This window comes from Lethenteron reissneri, chromosome 42, assembly GCF_015708825.2.
Source record: "Lethenteron reissneri isolate LAM-NWPU_2019-01 chromosome 42, ASM1570882v1, whole genome shotgun sequence".
NCBI lineage: Eukaryota > Metazoa > Chordata > Hyperoartia > Petromyzontiformes > Petromyzontidae > Lethenteron > Lethenteron reissneri.
In genome coordinates, this window is record NC_083820.1 from 8034218 (window position 1) to 8061638 (window position 27421).

General features: G+C 48.6%; 1 protein-coding gene across 3 annotated transcripts in view; it reads left to right on the plus strand.

Moving 5' to 3' along the window:
* The window catches only part of LOC133352843 (collagen alpha-1(XXII) chain-like), a 158644-nt gene that overhangs the window by 39617 nt on the left and 91606 nt on the right, over window positions 1–27421 (plus strand). For 2 of the 3 annotated variants that reach the window (XM_061568796.1, XM_061568797.1), the window contains exons 6-17: window positions 1263–1547; window positions 2737–2817; window positions 5374–5508; window positions 5990–6034; window positions 7583–7645; window positions 8324–8362; window positions 9489–9542; window positions 10008–10061; window positions 10508–10561; window positions 18547–18600; window positions 19982–20026; window positions 24340–24393. In XM_061568796.1, the coding sequence (XP_061424780.1) occupies window positions 1263–1547; window positions 2737–2817; window positions 5374–5508; window positions 5990–6034; window positions 7583–7645; window positions 8324–8362; window positions 9489–9542; window positions 10008–10061; window positions 10508–10561; window positions 18547–18600; window positions 19982–20026; window positions 24340–24393 (963 nt within the window). The remainder of the gene's footprint in view (window positions 1–1262; window positions 1548–2736; window positions 2818–5373; window positions 5509–5989; window positions 6035–7582; window positions 7646–8323; window positions 8363–9488; window positions 9543–10007; window positions 10062–10507; window positions 10562–18546; window positions 18601–19981; window positions 20027–24339; window positions 24394–27421) is intronic. The other variant, XM_061568798.1, reaches the window with a different exon arrangement.

Genomic DNA, 27421 nt, shown 5'->3' on the forward strand with positions numbered 1-27421 from the left:
TCTCACCCAGCCCTTCCATCCCTACACACACAGGGGAGACCTGGTCTCTACCCAGCCCTTCCATCCTTAGACACACACAGGGGAGACCTGGTCTCTACCCAGCCCTTCCATCCTTACACACACAGGGGAGACCTGGTCTCTCACACAGCCCGTCCATCCCTACACACACGGGGGAGACCTGGTCTCTAACCCAGCCCTTCCATCCTTACACACACAGGGGAGACCTGGTCTCTAACCCAGCCCTTCCATCCCTACACACGCAGGGGAGACCTGGTCTCTCACACAGCCCTTCCATCCCTACACACACAGGGGAGACCTGGTCTCTAACCCAGCCCTTCCATCCTTACACACAGGGGAGGCCTGGTCTCTCACACAGCCCGTCCATCCCTACACACACAGGGGAGACCTGGTCTCTAATCCAGCCCTTCCATCCCTACACACACGGGGGAGACATGGTCTCTAATCCAGCCCTTCCATCCCTACACACACGGGGGAGACCTGGTCTCTAATCCAGCCCTTCCATCCCTACACACACGGGGGAGACCTGGTCTCTAACCCAGCCTTTTCACCCACACAGATAGGTGAGACAGACAAGTGGTGGAGCAGTGGCACAGTGGTTGGCACACCTTGCTAAGAACCTGAGTTCTATTCATGGCCATGATTATTAACATTGGTGAGTGATATCTGCACCGGTCCTGGGCCACCCCTTCACCAACCCACAATGACCAGATTGGTGAAGTATGGTCAAACAACCCGCAGAGTCGATACGGTATTGGGATGCCTTCATCCAGAAGAAGATTAATAATGAATCGTAAATTATAATTATTTCACTTTTAGCATTACTGAGAAATGCAGGACATTGCCTAAGCCCCACTCCCTTCCTACACCCCCCCCCCCCGTCCATGTTCCTGGGTCTTTAGCCCCCCACTTGCAAAATTCCCGGCACCTTCCATGCGGTGCGCGTGTGTCTCTGTGTGCACACGTCGCGTTATTGGTGGGGGGCCGCTAGTGATGCGCGAAGAACCCGACGACCCGCTCGCGAAACCGAACCAGTCCTGGGCCTCGCCTCCATCAACTCAGCCTGTAATGAGTCCCCGCCGCCGTTGTGTGACATCAGCGCTGGGAAAGACACAAAGCTGCCGGGTACGAGCCTGGCCACGCCACCCTCTCGAGCGCCGGCGTCGCTCGCGAACAGCACTCGCCCCAGTAGGTCACGCACGGAGGGGGGGGGCACCCTTTGTTGTTCGCGTGCGTGCTCGTAGCTGGCGGTGCGTCTGAGTGGCGCGCGCCTCGCCCTGGACCTGGTGGTGCGCGGGGCCCCCGTGGGCACGCGGGCCTCGTTCCGCGGGCCCGCCGTGTCGGCGCTCTTCGACCGCCGCTGGCACGCGCTGGCCCTCTCGCTCGGCGGGGGTCGCGCCGAGCTGCGCGTCGACTGCGCGGTGGCCGGGGCCAGGCCGCTGCCCGATAGGCGGCCCTCGGCCGGCCTCGACGACCCCGGGGGACGCACCGATCTGGCCAAGCGCGTCCGCGACGGAGGCCCCGTCGACGTGAGTGTGGTGGCGGTGGTGATGGTGATGGTGTGTGAATGTTCAGCGTGTGGTGGTGGTCAGTGCGTGGTGGTGAGTGTGTGTTGAGTGTGTGGTCGTGGTGGTCAAAGGTTGGTGGTGGTGGTCAGTGTGTGGTTGGTGGTGAGTGCGTGTGTGTGGTGGTGGTGGTCACTGCATGGTGGTGTTGACTGTGTGGTGGTGAGGGTGCGGTGGCGCGTGTATGTGCCCTTGCGAAAGTGAGCGCGTATGTGAAGGGGAACGGTGGTGCAGCGGTTAGCGTGCTGTGCTACGAACCTGGCCACCAGAGTTCGATTCCTCGCTCACTGTCAAAACCAGCGACGAATATCCGAACCGGTCCTGGGCCTCCTCTAGGTCGGCTCAGCCTCAAATGAGTACCTGGTGTGGTGTGTAGTAAATAGTAGATAGAATTAAGAATCAATTGTTGTGCCACCATCTCACGTCTGCATCGCAGCCTAAACCTACGACACTTAATATCCATTTTTTTAGCATTTGGTCTGCTATAAATTTCCACGCGGTAAGCCACTTCGTTGAGCTCATCATTTGTGGCTGGGTCGCTTCTGATAAAAAGAACTACATAGCTCAGTGGGCCTCTCCTGGTAAAATTAAAATAGCTATTTGACATGAGCATGTCAAATGATTGAATCAATAAATCGACCCACTGTTACATCCCTGCAATTGAGTGTCTTTGAATGAAGCTGCTGCTGATGATGATGGTGATCACGAATGAACAATATGCATTGAAAATAACAATAGGTGTTACCCTTTCTGGCAATAAAACAGGAGGTGTTAGGATGTTCAAACACCAAATGGAAAACTTTTGCAAGGAATCAAGTCTGCATTACCTACACAGAGAACGTGCAAACAAAACAAGCTCTGATAATCTATTGGCATTGTCTTTGAAATTGATTGGCCAACACCAGAGACAGCAGCCTTGGTTATGGCCCTTTCTCACTACCATTCTCAAACCAGAGAACGCCAAAAGGCGAACAGCACAAGGGCAATGCACGCATCAGAGCATTTATATCTCGGGGTGAGCAGCTACATCATATTACCTTATTGCCAGTATCAAAGTATGACAAATAAGACTAGGTTTTACCCTTCCTGGCAAGAATAGCAGACGTTGAGATGTTCAAGCATACAAATAGAAATCTTGTGCTCTCGAGTGCAGTTCGACCTGCTGCGGATGCTCATCTACTGTGACCCCCGCCAAGTGGAGGAGGACAGCTGCTGCGACCTCCCTGGCGCCCAGGTACGGGCGACGCGGCGTCGAATCTCAAGCCCACATGCGCAGCCTCTCGTTAGCTTACCGCCATTTAGTTCCCGCTCACGTGGGAGGCAGGCGGGGGTGTCTGTACCTTCGATTATCACGGTTGGCTAACGTACGGCGCGAAAGAACTTCAACGTACATACCACACATGCAGTCCGTTCTCCAGTAAAGTGGTTAGTTGCGTTCCTGAAGAACACCGCGTTATGGAGGAATCGCGTTATCATAAATAATATATAACTAGGTTTGGGAGGGGCGCACCTCTGGTTGGCTGCTTGCTCGCGGTCACGTGACGCACTTCAACCAATCCGGGGGCGTTAATCACAGAATGACAGAAGGACAGATCTGGGCTATTATATATGTGTATATAGGGGAACGCACAGTCCGCAATAACACGTGAGATGCATACGCAGGCTGAACAAAGACTACCTCGAATGACGCCGAGGCAGCCGTACGACCGCTTACTCATACTCGCGCTACGTGGTTCCATTCACTCGAACACGTTGTATCCAATTCGCATCCGCGTTATAAAAACGTGTTCCCCCCCATACATTCATCGCGTTATGTACAATTCGCATTGTGAAAAACAGCACGCGTTACAGGAGGACCGACTGTACCCGTGGGTCAATTCTCCAGCTTGTTCCGCAGTCTTGGTGTAGTGCAGGCAAAACCCCACCAAGCAGCTCGAGATGAGAAATTATTTTTCTAATCAAAAATACTTTTTTATAAATTGTTTTGGTGCGTTTAAAAATATATATCATGGCTTTTTCAACGTCAATTGCCTAATAAAGATAACATTTTAAGTCGTTTGTATTAGAAACCGCTGCGACACCACAGTCTGACTCGGGAGGTCTCGGGGCGGCTGTGAAGGCGTCCGAGTAAGAGATGTTCCCCCTTCATTCGTCGCGATGAGCTTCGAGCATTTTAGCCACGCCGTTTGAGACCCATTCAGGACGCCCATGGCTGTAATGAGACGGTGTTACGACGCGAGATTGCGCTGTGCAAATATAGCAGGTCACGGTGTTTGGCAGTGTCAAAGGGGTTGTGTAGTGATGACTTGAGGGTCATGGGGTCAGAATTTGAGTGCTTTGTTATTTTTCTTCCTATTGTTTATAAACGCCTACCGTCGGTAGATAAGACAGTGATATCACTTTCACGCGAAGGCCAATAACATGACGAGCTGTTTATGAATTAGAACACCGTCTTTTCAGAGGTCACTCACAACGGCCCCACAAAGTGGAAATGCCACGAGCCGCCACTGGGGTTCTCGTGTAGCGTCTTACGAATGTCAACGACCCAGGCAGTGTTTGTTCAAATTGGTCCCACTTTGTGTGCCTGAATCATGACACACGTCTCGAATTTGAACACGGCCTGGGGCGAAAGAACAAAACAAATGCAACTATTAACGTTTCCTCCTGTGGATGCGTCGGTGCGTGCATGGGTTGGTGGCTGTGTGCGTGGGTGCGTTGGTGCGTGGGTGGGTGCACGCATGGGTGCGTGAGTGCGTGGGCGCGTGCGTGGTTGCGTCGGTGTGTGTGTGCGTGCTTATTAAAAAAACAACCCCTTGGCCAAAGTGACACAAGGCGTCATAGTTCGCCAGCCGATGATGAATGAACAAATATCGCCCCAAAATTTCAATTTGAAAGGCCTATCCCTTCTCGGGAGGCCCACTTTCGTACACGAGTGCACGTGCATTCCCCCCCCCCCCTCCTCCCCCAACATTCAAATAATAATGAAGCTCGACCAACCGTTCATAACGATAAAACTAAAAAGTTACACAAAGGGGAAGCACATGTGCGGCTTCCTGTACCTTGTGGGATGGGGCTGCACAGGTGCCACACGGCCTGCCTCTCCGCGTGCCCCGAACGAGCCCCCCGGGGGCAGCCAAGAGTGAAACTCCCCGGTGGAAATAAACGATAGATTAGATTTGGTTTCTTTAAGCCTGTATCGCGATTCTCCTTCTCTATACCCCCCCTCCCCACATTTTCATCTTTCCGCCCCCACCCCCCACACACACAATATTATGATGAGACAGAGAGGTGCAACCCTCCGTGTTAGCGAAAGGCCCATGGAAGCGGATTTCTCAGAGCTACTTCTGAGTGACCTCTCTGAGCCATATACAGTCGAATGCAACGCCTTCCCACCTGTTGTGGCATATGAGTGTAAAGTTCATCACGTGATGGTCAAAAAAATCTCAACAATCTTCTTGGTTCTTTCGGTAAAGCCACGTAGAAGGGAAATAATCAGGTGAGGACGGCTGCTTGCGTTGTGGCCGAAACGTCGTGAGAATTATTTGATTGTTTTATTTTTATTAATTCCCTTCCACGTGACTTTACCGAAAGAACCAAGAAGATGAATCCCTGCAGTCACGAAAGCTTTAAATCGAAATCTCAACAATGTCACTGTCTTCACTTACTGGGCTGAGACCATCAAACCAACTGAGCTTGGATTCGAACCCAGGTTCTGGGTGTGTCACCAACTCGGCCTCCGACCGCCTCTCGCCCTTGTGAAACCGTGGCCGTGGCACCATCTCACCCACAGTGCGCGCCGCGGCTCGAGGCCACGTTGCCTCCGCCCACGAGTCGCCTGCCGCCAGCCGGGCGGTTCTCTCCGCTCGTGTCCACGCTCACCCCGTCGCCCAACTGCTCGTGCTCGCCGGGGCCGTCCGGCCCAGAGGTGACCGCGCGAGCAGTCAACGGCGGACTTCCCTGTTTTTAAAATTTGTATTTCCTCTCTTGATTTTTTTAATGAAAATTCTCACGGCTGTTGAGCACAGGTTCAAAGTGCCAAATTTGCCAAGCGGTCAGCAACAAGCCGCATTAATAGATATCATCGGTCACAACAAGAGTCGGTTACGTTAAAAGCGCACGTAAAATTTTAAATGAGCGGCTTAATAGCCGTAGACGATTCAACGGCAGCAGACGTGATCTGATGCTGTGGCGTAGCGCGGTTGGCATTGGCCCTGGTGCAACCGGGTTAAATGGGTGGCGCCTGGACAATTTGAACACCCTCTTCGTAGCCCGGTGCCTGGGCCTCCCTGGCACCTGGCCCATGTTGCAGCTGCACCGCCTGCACACTCGATAGCCGTGCTATCGCTCCCATGATTAGTTACGTGACGGACGAGGAACTTTCACTGGATGTGCGTGACTTCTTCCAGGGTGATCGAGGGCTGCCTGGGCGAGCGGGGAATGCAGGCTTCAAGGTGAGTGCCTTCAAAAGCTTAAATAAGCACAACGGTAATGGCAAATGGCACGAAATTATATACGTGGACATTTCAGGCAATTTCATCGAACGGCAGTGGCGATATTACTCGTAAACTTCACCTTCATCGAACATGTTTCCCTGCGATTCCCTCGAATGGCCCGGCATTAAATTAAGTTACATGGTAAATGTTTAAATTACGTGGAAATGCTAACTAATATTAAGATAAAAATACATTATATGCGAATGTGCTGAACATTCAATTTGTGTTTGCGTGTAACAATGTCCGCACAATGCTTTTATCCGACGGCAAACGTCACATTTTAAGAACTGCCGCGTGATCATAAATGGTACTTTCAGAAAATATACGGAAGCTCTGGTTTAATTGTTCATAAGTTGACATTTCAGTATTGGTGGAAATAATTTGCTTTTAAAAAATTCGGGCACTATGTGTGTGTGTGATTTGTCGTGTGTGTTTGGATATTTGTCAGTCGTCTAAGTCAGCTAACCCATAACATCTGGGTTTTTCCCGTGACCTCCTACGAGGAGCTAGCCTTCCACACTTCACGTGGCCAAAGTGCATCTAGCCTGGCACAAGCGCTGTGGTGCCGCGCCATATATATTTATTGGATGGAGATGTAGCGTAGTGGCTAACACACTGCGCTACAAATCTGGCTACCTGAGCCTTATTCTCAGCCATGGCTAATATCAATGGCTAATATCTGAACCGGGCAAGGGCCTCATTACACACTTGACTTTACTAATGAGCTGAGTGGGTCATGTGGGGCGGTCAAGCGCCCGGTTTCTTCACACTGGTTTTGCCGTGGAGTTTTGAAATTAGAAATCTACGGGAGCGCCCCGGGAGTACTCGTATTGGGTCCGCTGCCAGGAGAAACATGACCCAGGCCCACTCCTGCTTCCGCGGATTTTTTTTGACTTAATTTCGAATACAGTTATCTTGAAACGTATTTGATTTTCAATTTTGACTTAAAACTTTCGTGACTTTCGGTAAAGTCACGTAGATAGAAAAATAATAATAATAAAAAAGTAAATAATAAATAATAATAAAAGAACCAAAGACTAGCACTTGATTTTACCAGGTCCTGCAACGCGGCTCATGAGCTGCAGTTTGGCCAACCGTGTTTTATCAGCTCGAAATGGAAGTCTCGGTTATTGTGTTTGTGTATTAACCTGTACGTAAGATAATGGGGATCTTTAATTGTGTCTCTGTTGTGGGGAGCGGTAGTGTAGTGGTTAGCACACTCCGCTATGAACCTAGCGACCCGAGTTCGATTTCCACTCACGGCCCACACCAGTGATAATTATTTGAACCGGTCCTGGGCCGCCCCTAGGTCGACTCGGTCTCAAATGAGTATCTAGTGTGTGTGTGTGTAAACATCGCCACGAGGGAGACAAAGGCCGTCGGGCGTGGTGCTGGCCACCCACCTCCTCGTGTGCCGTTTCGGTCTTTGCAGGTGCTACTCGGTAACAGCACTTTCCCCAATGGTATGTTAAGGCTATGCGGGGGATCTTTGTATTTGTCGTTTAGGGGAAATCTGGATTCCAAGGCTGGATGGGAGCTGCTGGACCAAAAGGAGAACAAGGGGACATGGTTAGCACTTCCCTCGTCAGCGTTGTATATATTTATCATGTTTTTTCATGTATCGCTTACATCGCATTAATTCTAAGAATATTATATCGCATTGTTGCTGTCGGCAGCGTGTTAATGAGATGAGGATATTGCAATTCGGAACCCTCGCAGAGCACGGTGTCAGAACATGGCCTTGGAAGAGGACATCACAGAACTACATCAGAAATCCCTTTAGGCCACTTTAATCAGGGGCATTTGATATGCCTGACAAAATATATTAATGAAACTGAATTTGTTTATTCTCAGAGCTTGAATAAGTCGCATTAAGTGACTATAACATTATTATTTTATTATAATATTTTTGTTGAGTCTTTGGTGATCAGGATTAGACTATCAATTTTCTGCACTTGAGAATCTGGTTCAATCGTGGGCAGCTAAAACTTGGATTCGAACCCACGACCTCACACAACGTATATTTAACGAATTGTTATTTAACACAATGCATATTTAACACGATGTATATTTAACACAATGTATATTTAACACAATGTATATTTAACACAATGTATATTTAACACAGTATATTTAACACAATGTATATTTAACACAATGTATATTTAACACTATGCATACCTAACACAATGTATATTTAACACAATGCATATTTAACACAATATTAATTGTGCGTCATGTATTTAGGCCGTTGACTGGGAAGGTGGGGGTAAGAAAGGAGACAAGGTAACTTCACCGTTGTCATATTTTCATTCGAACTTTTTGAGATTTAGTAAAAAAATATATATAAATGTGAGCGGGTGTTTGAAAAGTCCATGGCCCTGACGTAGAAGCAGTGGCACTGCCACGAAATGATCGGTTTTATTTCCAGATTTTGACTTTTTAAACAGGTGAGTGAAATGCGCTACTGTGGCTCCATGCGTTCACTGAAAACGGCGAGTCAGAAAAAGCCATCAAAATCTGTTTAAAACCCATGCTCATCATCAAACCTGGCTCCCAGTGCCTTCCACGCGTCTCCGCAGTGAACTAATCACACGTGGGGAGTGTGATGATGTTTTGTTTGCGTGGCGACGAAGCGACGTGAGCTGTGAGGCGCGAGTCGTTTGAAGAGCGAGACCAGAACGCGTTCTGGTGTGTCACGTGGCCTGCTGACGTCAGGGCTGCCATACGCCGCAGATCCCCTTCCCTGCCAGCAGCCAGCGCTGTGCTACTACACTATGCCACTACACACGTAGTCAACCACTGTCGTCTGCGCTCCTTCGACGGAGGAAGGATAGCACAACTTTAGGAATTCTCTCCTGAAGCCCTCTCGTCGTGGCTAGGAGACCTTGACATTGGCATCTAGCTCCTGAAAATATTGCTGCCATACACAAGAATAGGATATATATCACCCATTGCATCAGTGTGTTGTCTGGCGATGATAACTAGGTTATGACCGCAGCAACCGAGCCCCTCTTTCTTTCCTACAACTCGTTTAATTTTAGTTGCCGTTTGAAATCCATCTTATCGTGGCGATCTCCTGAAGTTCAGATGACCCTCACCTCGGCCTGTAGAGGTCAGCCAGCGTTTTCCACACAAGGGCGTGAACCCTTCAATCTTGTCCGACGTACGTGGGCTACATCCGGCAGCCTCTCTGAGGCTCGTTCATGAGGATGGAAGCAACGGCACTGCAATGCCGGAGCGCGGGTGCATGCCGCCCTCCGCGCATACATTTTTACGTGAAAAAAAATCGGACTTGCACCCCATCCCTACATTGCAGTTTGTGCTCTGTAGCGGGCTCCTATTGAAACGCTTTTTTTTGTTCAAAATCCGACTCGCCGAGTCTGATCTCTGTAGCGGCTGTTTTCTACAGGGTGATCCGGGGCAGACAGGTCAGCCTGGCCTCAAGGGAGACAAGGGTGAGAAGGTGAGAGAGGTCTGGCCAAAAGAGTCGTTGGGTTTTTAGGGTTTTTTGTGTGTGTATTCCCCAGTAAGAGCACTCGCGCCTGCCTCGTATCCTGCAGATGTGAAGTTGCTTTTCGCTTCATTTAGCGTTTCTTTTTTGGAAGGGTTTTTTTTTTGGTTATGTTAGCCGCTCGTGCAGAAAGAAAAATAAGCTCAACACATTTGTGAGTAACACTGTGGCGCGACATGTAAAGAAACATATTTAATGGGCGACGTTTCGGGCAATGGCTCTTCTTCATCAAGGACATTGTTCTGCTAATCCCCAACCATAAGTTCTGTCTGCTACGCAATGTTTGAGTTATACGCTTTGATGCATGCGTGTTTGTTGGACGATGTTGGAACAATATTAACGGCGATGTTTAATATATATATTCACGGTGCCGTTTGAATAAAAATGCCTTGACGTTGTTTGCTGTTTTTGTTGCAGGGTATTATGGGCTCACCTGGAATGATCGGTCTGTCTGGACAAAAAGGTGACCAGGTAAGAACACTTTGTACAGAAGCCACTTGTAGCAAAACACACAAATTCAACATGTTCATCAATGAAGCAGAAGCACTTGAATCAGAGGCCCTGGCACGTCATCAATCATTGTTTACATTTCATGAATAAAATATTAAGCTTACTTAATTAATTATTAGCACTCTACTGTATATTTCATTTCAGATACATGTAATATTATCTAATGCAAAGTTAATGTAAACTAAATTAATTCTATTTCTGAAAGTGACTGACTTTGAAAACACAATGCTGGTTAAGAATGTTTTTTAAAAGCTGTGTTTCGCCACTGACTTGAATTACATTTTTGGATAGGGCAATCAGCGAAGCATGTTGACAACGCAAGTTTTCAACTAACAATAACAAGAATAAGTAAAAGGATTGCTTCGTGTTCTCGTTCTACGAACTCATTTTACGTGTTTGATGCGCAGGGCGAAACTGGAATGAAGGGTGAATCCGGACATCCTGGAGCCAGGGGTCAGGAGGTAATGCTCTTAATAGGCAGTCTTTAGACTATTTTGGTTAAATCTGAATTGTTTCGCCGTGGCAATGTCATCATCTGGTGGCAAGGTGGCCGCGCAGTGGCAGCAAGAAGGGCCTCGGTTCGATTCCGGACTCCGGGTGGCTTTCTTTGTGGAGTTTGTATGTTCTCTCTCCCCCTGTTCTGCTTGGGTTTCCTCGGGGTTCTCAAGTTTCCTCCCATAGGTAAAAAAAGAAAGCCCATCAAATATAGCTGGTGTCGACGAAAAATCTCTAAAATTACCTGCAAATGTTTCCATTGGGATGACGCGTAGCGGCATAGCAACATAGACCTCGACTGCAAAAGCCTGGCAGGACCCTCCTGAAAAAAAGTCTTGAGGCTCAATGAGGCTTTCCGGAGTAATCATCATCAAGCAATCAGCCATGATCAATCCACTGTTGGATGAAGACCTCCCCGAGTCACCACCAGGATCCCACAATGTAATAATCATCCAACAAACTCCTGCGCACAATCCAATTTCATCGCTCCATCTGCATCACGCCCAGCCACCTTTGTCTCCCCAGTGCTGATTTGTACACACTGCACCAGTTACTCATTTAAGGCTGAGTCGACGTAGGGGAAGCCCGGGACCGGTTCAAATATTCGTCGCTGGTGTTGGCCATTATTGAGAATCGAATTCGGATCGCCGGAGTTAGTAGGGTTAGTAGCACAGCACGCTGACCGCCACACAATACAAAACCACCACCACCACCAACAACAACACCAACCGCCTGCAACGCGCCGTGCCCCACACGACGACTCGGGGCTAAACGAATGACACGTCAACGAAGCGAATGAAGAAATAAATAAGACAGAGAGAGAGAGAGGCAACACAGATGAGCCCGTGCGAGAAGGGACACGCGCCACACGTGATGCCCAACGCGCTGAGCAGCGGGCTAAATACGGCAGCCACTGAAACACAAAACGCACCCGCATTTCAAACATTTCTCTTAGGCTTCCGCGTGAGACCCTGGGCATGCGAAGGATTAATCCGTTCATCCGAGGGCTTAATTTCTCACTAAATATTTTTTTTATTTTCGCTGCCGCTAGTTAAGGCTGGAGTCGGGCACGTGACTCGTAGCCGCGGTCGGAGCGAGATGTGTACTGGATGTGGTGTACCGGGCGCGGGGAAAAAATGTTCAGGTCACCAATCCGCCTGAAATTCAGCCCCTCGGTTCACCGATTTAAACGGAGCCTTGGGTTTATGATAGACGCGTAGCATCGGGCACGTCTGTAGATGTCGGTTTGTTTTTCGAATCGCGCACACGTATGTAATTGGTTCTCACGACCCCCGCCGCCGCTGGAGGTGTCACGTTAGCCACAAATAAATTACAAAAAAACACACAACACAGATTCTAGATGGGAATCGGGACCTCGAACTTGTGACAATTCATCGAATCACGAGGTGGCAGAAGGGGGTGAATAAATACCGACGCAGCGAAACGAATATTCTGCATATTATTCTTGGTCAGTTATTTCGGTAAAGTCACGTAGAAGGGGAACAATAAAATAATAAAAATATAAAACATTAATCATTAGGTGATGATGATTGCTTGTGTTGCAGTCGAAACGTCGTGAGAATTTTATTGTTTTATATTTTTATTATTTAATTGTTTCCCTTCTACGTGATTTTACCGAAAGAACCAAGAATATGAATCCCTGCAGTCACGAAAGCTTTAAATAAAAATTCTGCATATCATCAATGTGCGTTGAGACTCTATCGCCACAATTAACGTGCTTTTTTGTGTGTCTTCCAAGAATCTCTTTGCGTGACGAGATCGTCCTCGGAGTCTTTACCCATCTAAGCCTGCTCACTTCAAAGAGGCCGTTTCGATCTTTAAATACATTCCACTCGCTCGTCCCTGGAGAACGTCAACAGACAGCGTGGTGTCACGGGAGGTGGGGGCTTTGTTTCAGATGGATTTTGTCCACGAACTTGTAATTACTGACAGTGACTCCACTGCAAGACGCACGCAGAAGGGGCCTTAGCTATTTGCGGAGACTTTGGCCTATTTTTACTCACGGGACCGTTGGATGAAAGGGGAAGGAGTACTCACACTTTACCACGCCGCTGTAACCACACTTTACCACATCGCTGCTGGTTACGCATTCTATATTTTAACGACGAAATTCAATCCACAGATTGAAACTCGTACGAATGTTTAACTTCTTTCGCAACGTACGTAGCCAACCGCGGCAATCGCAGGAGCCAAGTGTGCACGTCGTTCCCACGCGTCACCCCACCACGCGCCGATAGAGTCGGGGTGAATCGGGGGACGTACTTGCCAGGGGTGTGGACTCGAGTCATGTGACTTGGACTCGAGTCAGACTCGAGTCATGAATTTGATGACTTCAGACTCGACTTGGACTTGCATAACAATGACTTTGTCCCACCTCTGAGGTGTGGACTCGAGTCATGTGACTTGGACTCGAGTCAGACTCGAGTCATGAATTTGATGACTTTAGACTCGACTTGGACTTGCATAACAATGACTTTGTCCCACCTCTGAGGTGTGGACTCGAGTCATGTGACTTGGACTCGAGTCAGACTCGAGTCATGAATTTGATGACTTCAGACTCGACTTGGACTTGCATAACAATGACTTTGTCCCACCTCTGAGGTGTGGACTCGAGTCATGTGACTTGGACTCGAGTCAGACTCGAGTCATGAATTTGATGACTTCAGACTCGACTTGGACTTGCATAACAATGACTTTGTCCCACCTCTGAGGTGTGGACTCGAGTCATGTGACTTGGACTCGAGTCAGACTCGAGTCATGAATTTGATGACTTCAGACTCGACTTGGACTTGCATAACAATGACTTTGTCCCACCTCTGAGGTGTGGACTCGAGTCATGTGACTTGGACTCGAGTCAGACTCGAGTCATGAATTTGATGACTTCAGACTCGACTTGGACTTGCATAACAATGACTTTGTCCCACCTCTGAGGTGTGGACTCGAGTGATGTGACTTGGACTCGAGTCAGACTCGAGTCATGAATTTGATGACTTCAGACTCGACTTGGACTTGCATAACAATGACTTTGTCCCACCTCTGAGGTGTGGACTCGAGTGATGTGACTTGGACTCGAGTCAGACTCGAGTCATGAATTTGATGACTTCAGACTCGACTTGGACTTGCATAACAATGACTTTGTCCCACCTCTGAGGTGTGGACTCGAGTCATGTGACTTGGACTCGAGTCAGACTCGAGTCATGAATTTGATGACTTCAGACTCGACTTGGACTTGCATAACAATGACTTTGTCCCACCTCTGAGGTGTGGACTCGAGTCATGTGACTTGGACTCGAGTCAGACTCGAGTCATGAATTTGATGACTTCAGACTCGACTTGGACTTGCATAACAATGACTTTGTCCCACCTCTGAGGTGTGGACTCGAGTCATGTGACTTGGACTCGAGTCAGACTCGAGTCATGAATTTGATGACTTCAGACTCGACTTGGACTTGCATAACAATGACTTTGTCCCACCTCTGAGGTGTGGACTCGAGTCATGTGACTTGGACTCGAGTCAGACTCGAGTCATGAATTTGATGACTTCAGACTCGACTTGGACTTGCATAACAATGACTTTGTCCCACCTCTGAGGTGTGGACTCGAGTCATGTGACTTGGACTCGAGTCAGACTCGAGTCATGAATTTGATGACTTCAGACTCGACTTGGACTTGCATAACAATGACTTTGTCCCACCTCTGAGGTGTGGACTCGAGTCATGTGACTTGGACTCGAGTCAGACTCGAGTCATGAATTTGATGACTTCAGACTCGACTTGGACTTGCATAACAATGACTTTGTCCCACCTCTGAGGTGTGGACTCGAGTCATGTGACTTGGACTCGAGTCAGACTCGAGTCATGAATTTGATGACTTCAGACTCGACTTGGACTTGCATAACAATGACTTTGTCCCACCTCTGAGGTGTGGACTCGAGTCATGTGACTTGGACTCGAGTCAGACTCGAGTCATGAATTTGATGACTTCAGACTCGACTTGGACTTGCATAACAATGACTTTGTCCCACCTCTGAGGTGTGGACTCGAGTCATGTGACTTGGACTCGAGTCAGACTCGAGTCATGAATTTGATGACTTCAGACTCGACTTGGACTTGCATAACAATGACTTTGTCCCACCTCTGAGGTGTGGACTCGAGTCATGTGACTTGGACTCGAGTCAGACTCGAGTCATGAATTTGATGACTTCAGACTCGACTTGGACTTGCATAACAAGGACTTTGTCCCACCTCTGAGGTGTGGACTCGAGTCATGTGACTTGGACTCGAGTCAGACTCGAGTCATGAATTTGATGACTTCAGACTCGACTTGGACTTGCATAACAATGACTTTGTCCCACCTCTGAGGTGTGGACTCGAGTCATGTGACTTGGACTCGAGTCAGACTCGAGTCATGAATTTGATGACTTCAGACTCGACTTGGACTTGCATAACAATGACTTTGTCCCACCTCTGAGGTGTGGACTCGAGTCATGTGACTTGGACTCGAGTCAGACTCGAGTCATGAATTTGATGACTTCAGACTCGACTTGGACTTGCATAACAATGACTTTGTCCCACCTCTGAGGTGTGGACTCGAGTCATGTGACTTGGACTCGAGTCAGACTCGAGTCATGAATTTGATGACTTCAGACTCGACTTGGACTTGCATAACAATGACTTTGTCCCACCTCTGAGGTGTGGACTCGAGTCATGTGACTTGGACTCGAGTCAGACTCGAGTCATGAATTTGATGACTTCAGACTCGACTTGGACTTGCATAACAATGACTTTGTCCCACCTCTGAGGTGTGGACTCGAGTCATGTGACTTGGACTCGAGTCAGACTCGAGTCATGAATTTGATGACTTCAGACTCGACTTGGACTTGCATAACAATGACTTTGTCCCACCTCTGAGGTGTGGACTCGAGTCATGTGACTTGGACTCGAGTCAGACTCGAGTCATGAATTTGATGACTTCAGACTCGACTTGGACTTGCATAACAATGACTTTGTCCCACCTCTGGTACTTGCCCACGTTGTTTCGAGATGCTGTTGCCAACAGAGCAAACTGAGATGCGTGGTGGGGGGGGGGGGGGGACAGACAACAAACTGATTGAGTTCCACAGGTTGACACCAGCTCGACGAAGATTGCGACGTGGCCCAGCGGTAGCGCGCACGCGCCGTCCTTTGCGGAGGTTCGCAGGTTCGAATCCAAGCGGCAGCCCTGGTTAATACTGCGGGGGGGCGCATTAACCACAATTGCATGCCGTCCGTCTTCAGAGTGGACGTTAAAGACCCCCCCGTGACGTCGTTCGACAGAGTAGACCATTGCGTGCTGGCGACAGGACCCGCAAATTGCTCAATTTGGGATATCACAGGAGCAATAATTGCCCCCTTCCTGGCAGGCCACGTGCCGAGTCGCCTCGTGCCCACGGGGACCGCTGCCTCTGGGGGATGCCCTTTGAAACGCATGAGATGAGACGCGATGCAGATTGCTCTGAGATGCCCCGGGGTTATAGGGGGGGGGCTCTGAAAGAAAAAAAAGGGAGACAAACACGGACGAAATAAACACCGATCGCCGTGGGCGAAGTCTTAGCCAGGCGACGAAATCCCTACCCAGCCACTGGTTGAACTGGGCTGGGTTGTTGGTTTGGAGCCGTTGATGCGGGCACATCGCCGCACCCGCAACACGTTATCGTAGGCCGGCATATGAACGTGTTGAATTAAGGTCTGGTTTATTTCCGCCTCCCTTTCCATCAGATCGATAAAGCAAAAATTCGTGGCGTTTAGACTTAGCCAGGGTCAGCAATTCACGAACAACAAGCCGGATCCGCTTCAATTCGCGTAAATCTCCTTGCGGCTCTCCTTCGGCATGACTGGCCCCTGCCACAGGAATGTGGAATTCCCACCTCGAGCTCCGTGTTGCGTCACTGCCGCCAAGACTGCATGTGCGCGCGTGTCGCAAGTCTCGCAGTAAGTGGTCGCGCCTGCGTCTTCGTTAACGTGAACAGTGTGCGTCGAATCGAAACTGAAAACAACAAAAATTATATTGATAAATTCGGGATTCTCCCGTGGCTGAACGGTGAGGCAGACTGGACTTGCGAACCGGAGGTCGCTGGTTCAATGTCGCGGCACGGCAGTTGACACAATGTGGCGAGTTTCTTAAACCCCCCCACCCACTCACCAACCACCTCTGTCTACCCAGCAGTGTGAATGGGTTCACCACAGATGGTCGATCGGCAAGGGCTGCCTGTGGTGTTGGTGGTGGTGGTTGTGGGGGGTTAAGCGTGGCTACTACCACCTCTTCCGAGGCGTCTGGACAGCGTGGAAGAGTAGACCACCGGCTACCGTTCAAGAGGGCTCTCTGGCGGGGCCCCACTTGCGCCTACGACTGCCGTCAACTTCTGAGCCACGCACAGGCCGGTCGGGGTTCGCCCTCCGGAGCCTCGGCTTTGCCTGTCGACGCCTCGAGGCTTGGGTTAAACTGATTTTAAAACAGAACTAAACGCGGACAGTGAACATCACAGAAGCAAAGAGGGCCACGTTGCAATTAATTAAAGAGCAGCATCAAAAATCAGACAAGAAAATATCACAACAGGGTTTTGGCATAGTCTTGGGTCTTTCGGTAAAGTCACGTTGATAGGTTCAAAGAAAATAACAAAAACAACAACAAAAAACTACGACGTTTCGATCGCAACACAAGCGTTCGTCTCGAGGGTCGCGGCTCAACACGGGAGGGAGTCCACTTTTATTTCCGCTCAGGAGCATCCCCTGGGGACCGGGAGCGGTTCGTCACTAATGTTCAGAGGGGGGTGGGGCCAATTTCGCGACAGTGCGTGTGAGAGCCGCCACACGTTTGAAACCATTGGGGGTTTGACAGCAGTACGATGATGATGATGGTGGTGTTTTCACTCGTTGTGTGTGGTCGGGGGGGGAGGGGGCTCACATCAGGGGCCGCGCTAAAGGCCACCGGGGGTCACCAGTGGCCCGCGGTGGCCTTGCACTGAAGAGCCCTGCCTGAGATGTTGCCATTCCACTGCCCTGTACCGTGCCAGTCGCTCTGGGCGATTTGCCCTCGCATCCCCTGCCTCGTGCCCGGGATGTCCTCCCGAACCTGCAACCTCTTGCGCCACGCGTGCCCTCATGTTTGTTTAATGTTTGACCCAGTAAAGCCTCATTGAGTCTCAAGACTGATTCAGGGAAGTCAATATCTATTAGGTGAACATAAACACATTGATTTAAAGCATTTAATCGTATGTGCCTAATATATAGTGTATTGCCAAAACCCTTGACTTAAAGCTTTCGTGACTGCAGGAATTCATACTCTTGGGTCTTTCGGTAAAGTCACGTAGAAGGGAAATAATACAAATAAAACATAATAAAAATTCTCCCGACGTTTCGATTGCAAGTTATATAACTCCTTACCACAGCATCTCTCCCGCTTCAGATAAAATTTTCTTGCTGTAGATTTCACACCTGATGATGATTGCCTGTGTTGCAATCGAAACGTCGTGAGAATTTTAATCATGTTTTATTTTTATTATTTTATCATTTCCCTTCTACGTGACTTCACCGAAAGCACCAAGAATTTGACGTTCATTAGTTTCAACTCTCCGTTTTAATCGGTTTCCCTCGACCCTTTGTCGTCACCCGCGTATTCACTGCACCTAGCAGACCTCCGTGCGGAGAAGGGACTTCTGATCTCAACGGCCTCTCTTACCTGGCTCTAAAACAAAGGCAACCAAAGTGAACCCCCGAGAGCCTCGGCTCGCCACGAGACCGAGGACCTGATATTACCCCGAGTGGAAGCATGGGATTCGATCCCATGATCTCAGCGATGCTGGCTCGGGGCTTTCACACGAATATTAACGCGAAAACCCCCCCCCCCCCCCCCCCCCAGAGGCAATGAAAGTGACGTGTTTATTTGATTGCAGGGTCTGCGAGGAGCACCGGGGGAAGCCGGGCCGCCTGGTCCTGTCGGACCCGCGGTAAGTGCTTCTGCGCTAAGGCGGCGTCACGTTCGCCGTTCGTAAATCTGGGCGCAGTTTCCAGCGAGACCACCCTCCATCCCCCCCCCCCCACCGCCGCCTCCTCTCTCTTCCTGATATTCCGTTCCTCTCCTCTTACGAGCGCTCACGACCGCCGTTGCTCCCCGGCATTGTTGCGCTCGCGATTCGCCGGTGCGCGCAGGCGGAACGATTAATTAATATAACCCGTAAAAACAAAGTTTTTCACTATAAATCCTTTATATGCGTGGCGGCTAGAGTCCTCTCGTCCTCTGGCTTGCGATGGCTGCCACCTATGGGTTAGTTGATTGCATTGCACCATTAAGCAATTGGTAATTAAATATAATATTTTTGTCCTAACAAGTGTAAAATTTTGGAAAACATTTTTCACGAACATTAATTGTCACGCACAACGAGTCTGTGTGGAAAATGTCAGCTCGATTGGATCACGGGAAGTGGGTTAAAAAACGACCGAAAGATTTGCACGGTCCTAAGCAAGCAAGCAAGCGAACTTAATATAAAGGATTTAAAAACGGTCCGGGGCGGTTGTGCGGCGACTGTGGCCGCGCCGAGCGGAACCGTGGAGCGTTGTGAAGACTCGGTACCCGATTCACGAAGTGCGAAGGAGGAGGAGGAGGCATCGTCGCAGCGATACACTGCGCTACTCCTGACGCGGTTGTCCCGCTCACGAACCACCTCAACGTTGAATTCTAGCTGCGCCGGCATTACCCGTCTGAACAGTAATATTGCACTCGCACCCAGATTGCACGAGGTAGCTAAACACTCATCGGAAGGGGCATCGGGGAAAAGGTGACGCGCTCCTGCAAAACGTATCCACAGTGATCTTAGGATGACAACCGCGAGTCGTTATCATTTTTGTCGCAAATCGCGAGGGTGAGCGAGCCATTGCGCGCCCTTTGAGCATTTCACGCCCGAATTTACGTCGCGTCTCAAGACGCCGCACGCAGTGACGGGCACCGGGCACGCGTCGTGGGCGCAGCCTTCGATTCCGTCCACCTTTTCGAAGAAAAAAAAGTTTGGAATTTCAATGTTCGCTCAGTGAGTTTTTTGTTTGTTTCTAGATTTGAAGCTTTCGTGACTGCAAGGATTCATATTCTTAGGATTTTTCGGTAAAGTCACGTAGGTAAAAAATTAAAATTAATTAAAGTAAAATAAAAATAAATTGAAATCACGACGTTTTGGAGGCAACACAAGCTTGTGTTGCCTCCGAAACGTCGAAACGTCGTGATTTTTTATTTTATTTTTATTTTACTTTTATAAATTTTACTTTTTTACCTACGTGACTTTACCGAAAAAACCTTTTCTTTATTTGTTTGTTCGAATCTGAATTTCTTTTTCTCAGGGCTTAGCGGGCATTCCGGGCGAGAGGGGCCCCCTCGGAGACCAGGTAAAGACAGCAGCTGGCTGTGCCACGTGTGTCTGCCCCCCCTACCACCCCACGTGCACTCGCTGGCACCCGTAGAGCGAGCGGGCGAGCGAGCGCCTTCCACTAAAACTCGCGCGCGTGAACAAACATCGTTGTGGGATGAAGTGGGGGAATAAATGTTTTTTTATAATGTTTGTAGCTCATTACAGCACCAACCTGAAGGCAAACACTATGAACGAAACAAATGTTTTTATTATTTTACCAGGGCAGGCACACTGAGCTATAAAGTTCCTTTTCAGAAAGGATCTGTCCACAAATGATGCGGCCAACGAAGTGGCATATCACGTGGACATTTATAGCAGCTAAATACTCTAAACGCGTGTTTCTAAATGTGGAGGGAAAAACCGGAGAACCTGGAGAAAAATCCACGCGACCACGGAGAGAGAGAGAGAGAGACACGCAACCTCCAAATATACAGCAGCAGGCGTCAGGGTTGGGATCAAACCCACGACCTCCTGTATACCAGGCGAGGTAGTTAACATCTTGCCAGTCTGGCGCCCCTCTCGCCAGCGTGGTGCAGCCCCTGCAATTGCTTTGCTCACACCACTGCTGGCAGAAGGGCTATGCTCCACGTGGCCTGTGAATCCAGCACTGTGGAGGCGGCGAGGGGTGGTGGACCACACGAGCGTTGTGAAACTCCCTTGCCGTGGGTAAGGCCCCATACCCCGGCTTGCCAGTAGAAGGCAGTCCAGCAAAGTGTTGACTGATATCATCTGTCCCTTCTGTATGGCATAGAGCAGCGGTCGGGAAGCTATGGCTCGCGAGCCATATATGGCTCTTCCGGTGACGGCATATGGCTCCCAGACAATTTTGAGTTGAAAAAAATAATAATAAAATAAAAATAAAATCAGTTTGGAACTTGTGATATTGCTTAATAATACTGTGTCATTTTAAAATAAACAGAAATTAGTTTTGAAGATAACATTTCTCGGGTCACGGGTCCCGTGACCAGAAGTCGCATTAAAAGTAAGACATATTTAATTTATTATACGTTAAAAATACTATATGGCTGTCAATGAAATATATTTAGAAATATTTGGCTTTTATGGCTCTCCCAGTCAAAAAGGTTCCCGACCCCTGGCATAGAGTGTTTCCCCCTCCCATGAGCGGGTTGTCTCCGGGTGCCCCGGTTTTCTTCCCACATATAGTACAACGCTCACGGATTGGCTGGAAACATCTTGATACGTAGAGAATTGCAGAGCAATTGTTGGCGCCGGCTCACCGTCTGGAAGCCTTCCAGCTTGGTCTGTAGTTTCTCAGCGATTGTTGGATGCAATTTGCTATATAAAACTAATTATCAGATAAATAAAAAATATTGTTTCGGCCTACTCTTTTACGCTGGCCAGACGTCCCTTCGAGGTGGTGTTATTTCACGCGCGTCTGTTTTTAGTTTTTTTTTTCTTCTGCACCTAAAGACTAACGTCGTCACGAACAAAAACAAATCTAGAAAATGCTGCCGAGTCTCGCCCAGACGGGGATGACAGCTTTTGCCCTTCCTCTGTTGACCGTGCGGGCCCAGGATTATGACTTCCCTCCTTGCAATCGGGAGCGCTCCATCACCCAATTTTTGTTGTGTGTGGCGATGGCTTTCCGTCGCCTACGCAGAATACATACCAGCTTCTTAATTTGAGTTTGTCTGGAAGGGGCCCGATACGCCGTGCACGCCTATAGCGAGCCGGTCTGCCACTTGTGAACAACGCAGGCAAGTAAGTATTTCTGCGCCCGGATTTTGCAGGCAAAAAGGAAAACATTTAAAGCAGTCATACTCTTAGTTCTTTCGGTAAAGTCACGTAGGTAAAACATGAAATTAATAAAAATAAAACAATACAAATCACGACGTTTCGGAGGCAACACAAGTCTCCGTCATCAGGTGGGAGACTTGGTGGGAGACTTGTGTTGCCCCCGAAACGTCGTGATTTTTATTGTTTTATTTTTATTAATTTCATTTTTTATCTACGTGACTTTGCCGAAAGAACTAAGAGTATGAATCCTTGCAGTCACGAAAGCTTCAAATCTAGAATCTAAAGTAGTGTTCGTCATTACGAGGCCCGCGGGCCACTGGCAAGCTTCTGGTTGCATTTAGTGCTGCCCTTGACGCACTCCATCTTCGTGATGTCAACCCCAATGGTTTCAAATGTGTGGCGGCCCTCACACTGATGATGTCTTATTGGCGAAAGTGGCTCCCCTCTGAACATTCGTGAAGAACACTGATGTGAAGAATGGTTTCACTGTTGTTCTGCGATGCGCGTTTTCGGGTTGTACCACGTGTTGTTCAGCACGATGTCCGACGTTTCGCTCCAGAGGCTAAAGAAGTGACGCGTCAGACAGCGTGCAGGACGATATGCAGGGCAACACCAAACACGCGGCAGAAAACCGCGCAGCACAACCTCAAAACTAAAATAACCTCCACAGTATATATATTATTTAATATCCAGAGAAGCTTTGTGTAACTTCACTTTCGGCATTAAGGTCCCTGTGTGCTCAGTGACCTAGAGTCCCACACGCTGCAATAAATACAACGGTTAGAGCAGGTGGCAAGCGGTGAAAAATTAGACTGGACGCATGCCTCTGTGTGATCGCCGCTTGGGATAGCTTTTGAACGGCGAGGCTGCATTTTCTTAATCGTAAAGGCAGGTTCAGATTGATTCCAAGGAGCAATCTGTTTCCGTTTATAATATAATTTGTATAATGTTAAACAAGCTCTGCATGCTTCCACAGCCAGGCCCGTTGGGGGCTGTTGATGGTGCACATACATTACGTATATAAAAAAAAATTATTACTCTGTGCATCTGTGCTCCATAATCATAATTCTTGGTCGGAGACTCAAGACAGGCATTCTTTTGGTTCTTTGTAACAAAAAAATATCTCCCCCCAAAGCTGTATTTCAAATGCGCCATTGGTGTCACGTCATGGAATGAAGTGTCCGTTTGGAACGCCGTCAGTGCAGTGCAGTAGCCCGTATGTTAGGGAACGGCTCTCGAAAGTAGACACCACAGAACTGCTTCTGAGATCCCTTCAAGTAACCTATTGCGCCTTCTTCTTGGTTCTTTCGGTAAAGTCACGTAGAAGGGAAATAATAAAATAATAAAAATAAAACATGATAAAATAATTCTCACGACGTTTCGGCCACAACGCAAGCAGCCGTTTTCAGGTGAAGACCTGTCTCCCCGACAGACCTGGTCTTCACCTGAGGACGGCTGCTTGCATTGTGGCCGAAACGTCGTCAGAATTATTTTATGATGTTTTATATTTTATTATTTTATTATTTCCCTTCTACGTGACTTTACCGAAAGAACCAAGAAGATGAATCTCTGCAGTCACGAAAGCTTTAAATCGAAACTCTTGCGCCTTACCGTAGAGATGTTCATTGCGTGCCAGTAAAATATTTAAGTTTGCAACGGAATTTTTTTTCCAAAATTAAGTGTAAACCAGGCTGAGGCCATCAACTAGCTTACACTTGAGAACCCGTTGTGATCACTGATGGCTGAAACCTGAACTTCAATCCAGGATCTCAGTGGGTTGCCGGCTCTGTGTCTCTGAACCCTGCGCCACCCGGCGAAATTCCAGCGCTTCGTAAGCGCGGACAAAACATCATGAGGCCAATATAACAGTCCGCCTGGGTGGCTCATCCCTGTCAGAGGAATGTGGAATTTACACCACAAGCTTAAGAGTTTGGACAAAGTAAAGGGCCAGTGGCCCACACTCGTGTAGCTCTCATTTAGATGATTGCCTGGGAATTGAACAGGTGTTGTAGGCATTGGCTGTGATGTTGCCAGCGGGGCGGCGCTAAAGCAAATAAATTCTCCATTCCATCTCTGCGGAGCTTTAAAACGGTTCCTTAAGAAGATTCCAGCAGATAAACAAAAAATGTTACGTTCATCCAAAAAATAAATGCTCGTGCTCCTCGTTAACAGGACACAATGCGCACGTGACACTTGCGTCAGGTTGAATAAATGTGCACGTGGCGAATGAGTTTTTTAAAAGTCAAAAGTTCCATATGTCGGGACGACTACAATCAGGGCGCTAATACAGAATAACACAAACATCACGGCGCACGATGTCACAAGTGGCTGTTAGAGACTCAATTCCCTTTCGTAAAAAAAAATAGAAAAAAGGGGGGGGAGGGGTCACTAAACCTGCGCGAGAAACAAAAACAGGGCAATGTTTTGAGTTACTTCTTCCAAACGGAAACAGCGGCACGTGGGAATTGAACGTCGACGTGAATTCATTTCCAATTGCGGATGACGTCGCCCTGATCGTGTTTGACTCTGCAGGGTGCGAAGGGAGACGCTGGCCTTCCCGGATTCGCTGGAGACGCGGGGAAACCTGTGAGTGACTGAACGTGCACGCATCGCACCCAGACAGTTCTAGTGGCACTACCATTTGACCCCCGACCTCAGCCGTGTGATAAGCCGGCGGCTGGACGGGTCAACATTTTGGTGGGACGGTGAAGGGGGGCTGGGGGGGAACACACGAACGTTTGTACCTGGGGAAGTAATGGACGGCTAGGCGTGGTGTTACCCAAGGCCGTAGCCATGGAGTCAACATTAGGGGGGACCAAATCTTTCAGGGGGTCTGGGGGCCCCCCCCCCCCCAGAAAAAAAATCTAAATTTGAAAACTTATTTCCTGCCTAAAACATTACAAAATTCACTAACACATAGGATGGGCTTTTTCTTTATTTTATACAATAATGTCTTATAGTGTATTGTATTACATTTCTGCTTTTTTCTTTTTTACCTTTTCTTGTTTCATTGTATGTAATGGTAGAGATAGATTCGGGATTAATAAAGTACAACCAATAAGCACAATCATAGAAACAGAAATCTATTTTATAGCAATATATTGGGGGGGAACATTTTGAGCATATTTTAATATTGGGGGGGGGGGGTGTCCCCCAATGTATATTATAATTACGGCCTTGGTGTGGTACCCACACCGCCTCTTAGCGGGCCTTTATAGGTGCTCGCTCACGGCACTTGCCCCAACGCTCCCTGGACTCCCAAGGCCCTTTACCAACCCACGCTGACCAGCAAGGTGAAGTATGAACAAACATTCGCCCTTGACCGACAACACCTTAGTGAAACCTCCATCCTCCATCGAAATTATTTTGATTGTGTGCGTGTGTGTTTGTTTCGCCACCGACAAGAGCCTCGTTGCATGGTCGTATGTATTAATATGTTGAACTTCTTTTGCACCGTACGTAGCCAACCGTACATGCCATTGGATACATTGAACTGTTCCTTTGACCAAATCACCTGCAACGTGGCCGATCTCATCAGATCTCGGAAGCTAAGCAGGTTTGATCCTGCATAGCACAGAACTCGGATGGGCGACCATCATGCATGACAGATATTGTTGATTGTAGCCATCGTTGTACTGTGCTTCTATGCACCTACGACACCCGCTTTCACAACCCACAGCGACCAGCGTAGCGAAGTATGGTCGCACCTGCCCGTGACCCACACAGTAAGGGATGACCTTCACACAGCAGTGGATTTACAACGGGCTGGGCTGCTACAACGACTTCCACCTGTAAACTGGGGCATCTCCCAATCCCCTCGACCTCGTCATCCCTCTCTCTCACCCCCTACCCATCTCCCCCGACAGCCCTCGGGGCACAGGGGGCGAGGAAAACATTTTCTGGAGCTCAGCCCCAGACAGCTCCGGCCTGATGCAATCAAGCCGTCTGCACGTGTGGATTTTCATTTAGCAATCCGCGGAGTGTTTTAAAGCGATGGGGGGTGGGGGGGAGGGGGGAGCTGAACGCGAAATGACAAATTACATCCGTCGCTCCTCTCGACCCTGCGGAGGTGCGTGATGGCGATCCTCTCTCTCTCTCTGCCCGCCGCTCGCGTTTCCCGTCCGGCAGCCTCTCCCGCCCTCCGGGTACGTTTGGTCGTCCGTCATCTCGGAGGGCCGTAACTCTGCCCGCATTGGAGCCGAGGTCAATTAAGATGATGTATCTCTCATCGCGTAAATGGGCCCCCCCCCCTCCCAAACCCCTTCGTACATTTGCCCCACTGCCGGAGAGAGCGGACGGCGCTTTGCAAAAAGAGGCGTCCGGGAATCTTGTCGTTGATCACGAATCGGGATTCATGGAAGGTTTTTTTTGTTGTTGTTGAAATTTATTTATTCTCGTTGAAATGAGTTTTTTTTTCAGTTTTAGTTTTTGCTCGCTCAATAACCACCAGGGGCTGGCCGCTTAAATGCAGATGCCTTTCAATGAATGAATTTATTGTAACGATTTATGTGCATCCCCCCCCCACAGCTCCCGAGCCCCCTTCCAAGGTTTTCATTATGTTGACGGCTTGAGAGGGGCCGGAAATGCATTTTGCCGATTTGATTGAAGGAGCCTTTAAATGCAGGCGGACACATTGATTCATTGGCCTGTGTTTATGAGCAGGTGAGAGGTCATTTAAAGCAGAAGTCTGATTCAGGGGATGATATAAGTGCTTAAAAACATTACACACTTATGCTAAGAGCCATGGGCTAATATGGAATTACATCGAGACCCGTAGACTTGTGCAGGCTTGCATTGAGAACCACAGACTTGTGTGGACTTACAGGGAGATGCACAGACTTACATGGACTTACATGGAGAGACGTGTAGACTTACACATAGATTCATAGAATTACATATGCTTACACAGAGACGTATACAATTACATAGAGGCCCTTTGACTTGTGTGGACTTCTATACAGATCCGTTTACTTTCATATGATTACACAAAGACCCATATAACTGCAGACACTTGCCCTGACTTGCCTAAAACCCCATGGAATTATATGAACGTACATTGAAACCCACCGACTTGCCTAGACTTATACACATAGCTGGATCCATTACCTTTATTTTGGAGCGGGCAAAGAGCCCCGTTGAGTCCAGCAGTCTGAATGCGAGAAATGGGATTAGTTCGGGGCACATGGACACACTATGGCATGCTTAGGACTTGTCACGCATAGAAGGGAAGGTGCCCGACTGTCTAGAACAGGGGTGGGGAACGTCCGGCCCGCGGGCCGTATAAGGCCCGCGAAATCATTTGGTGTGGCCCTGCCAAGGCAACTGCAGGCGGGACTCGAAATTCACTAAATCTCGGAGCAAACCTGGAAAAGCAGTTGCGAGTAGCAGCATCGTCAATACCAGCTAACATCACACGCCTCGCCAAAGAGAAGCAGTTCCAGCCATCGCATTAGGGGTGAGTTAATTAAATGTTTGACCAAATATAACAGTAGAAGGGAAATAATAAAATAATAAAATATAAAACAGTACAATGATTTTTTCAAATGTTCTTGCTGTGGATTTCACACCTGAGGATGATTGCTTGTGTTGCAGTCGAAACGTCGTGAGAATTGTA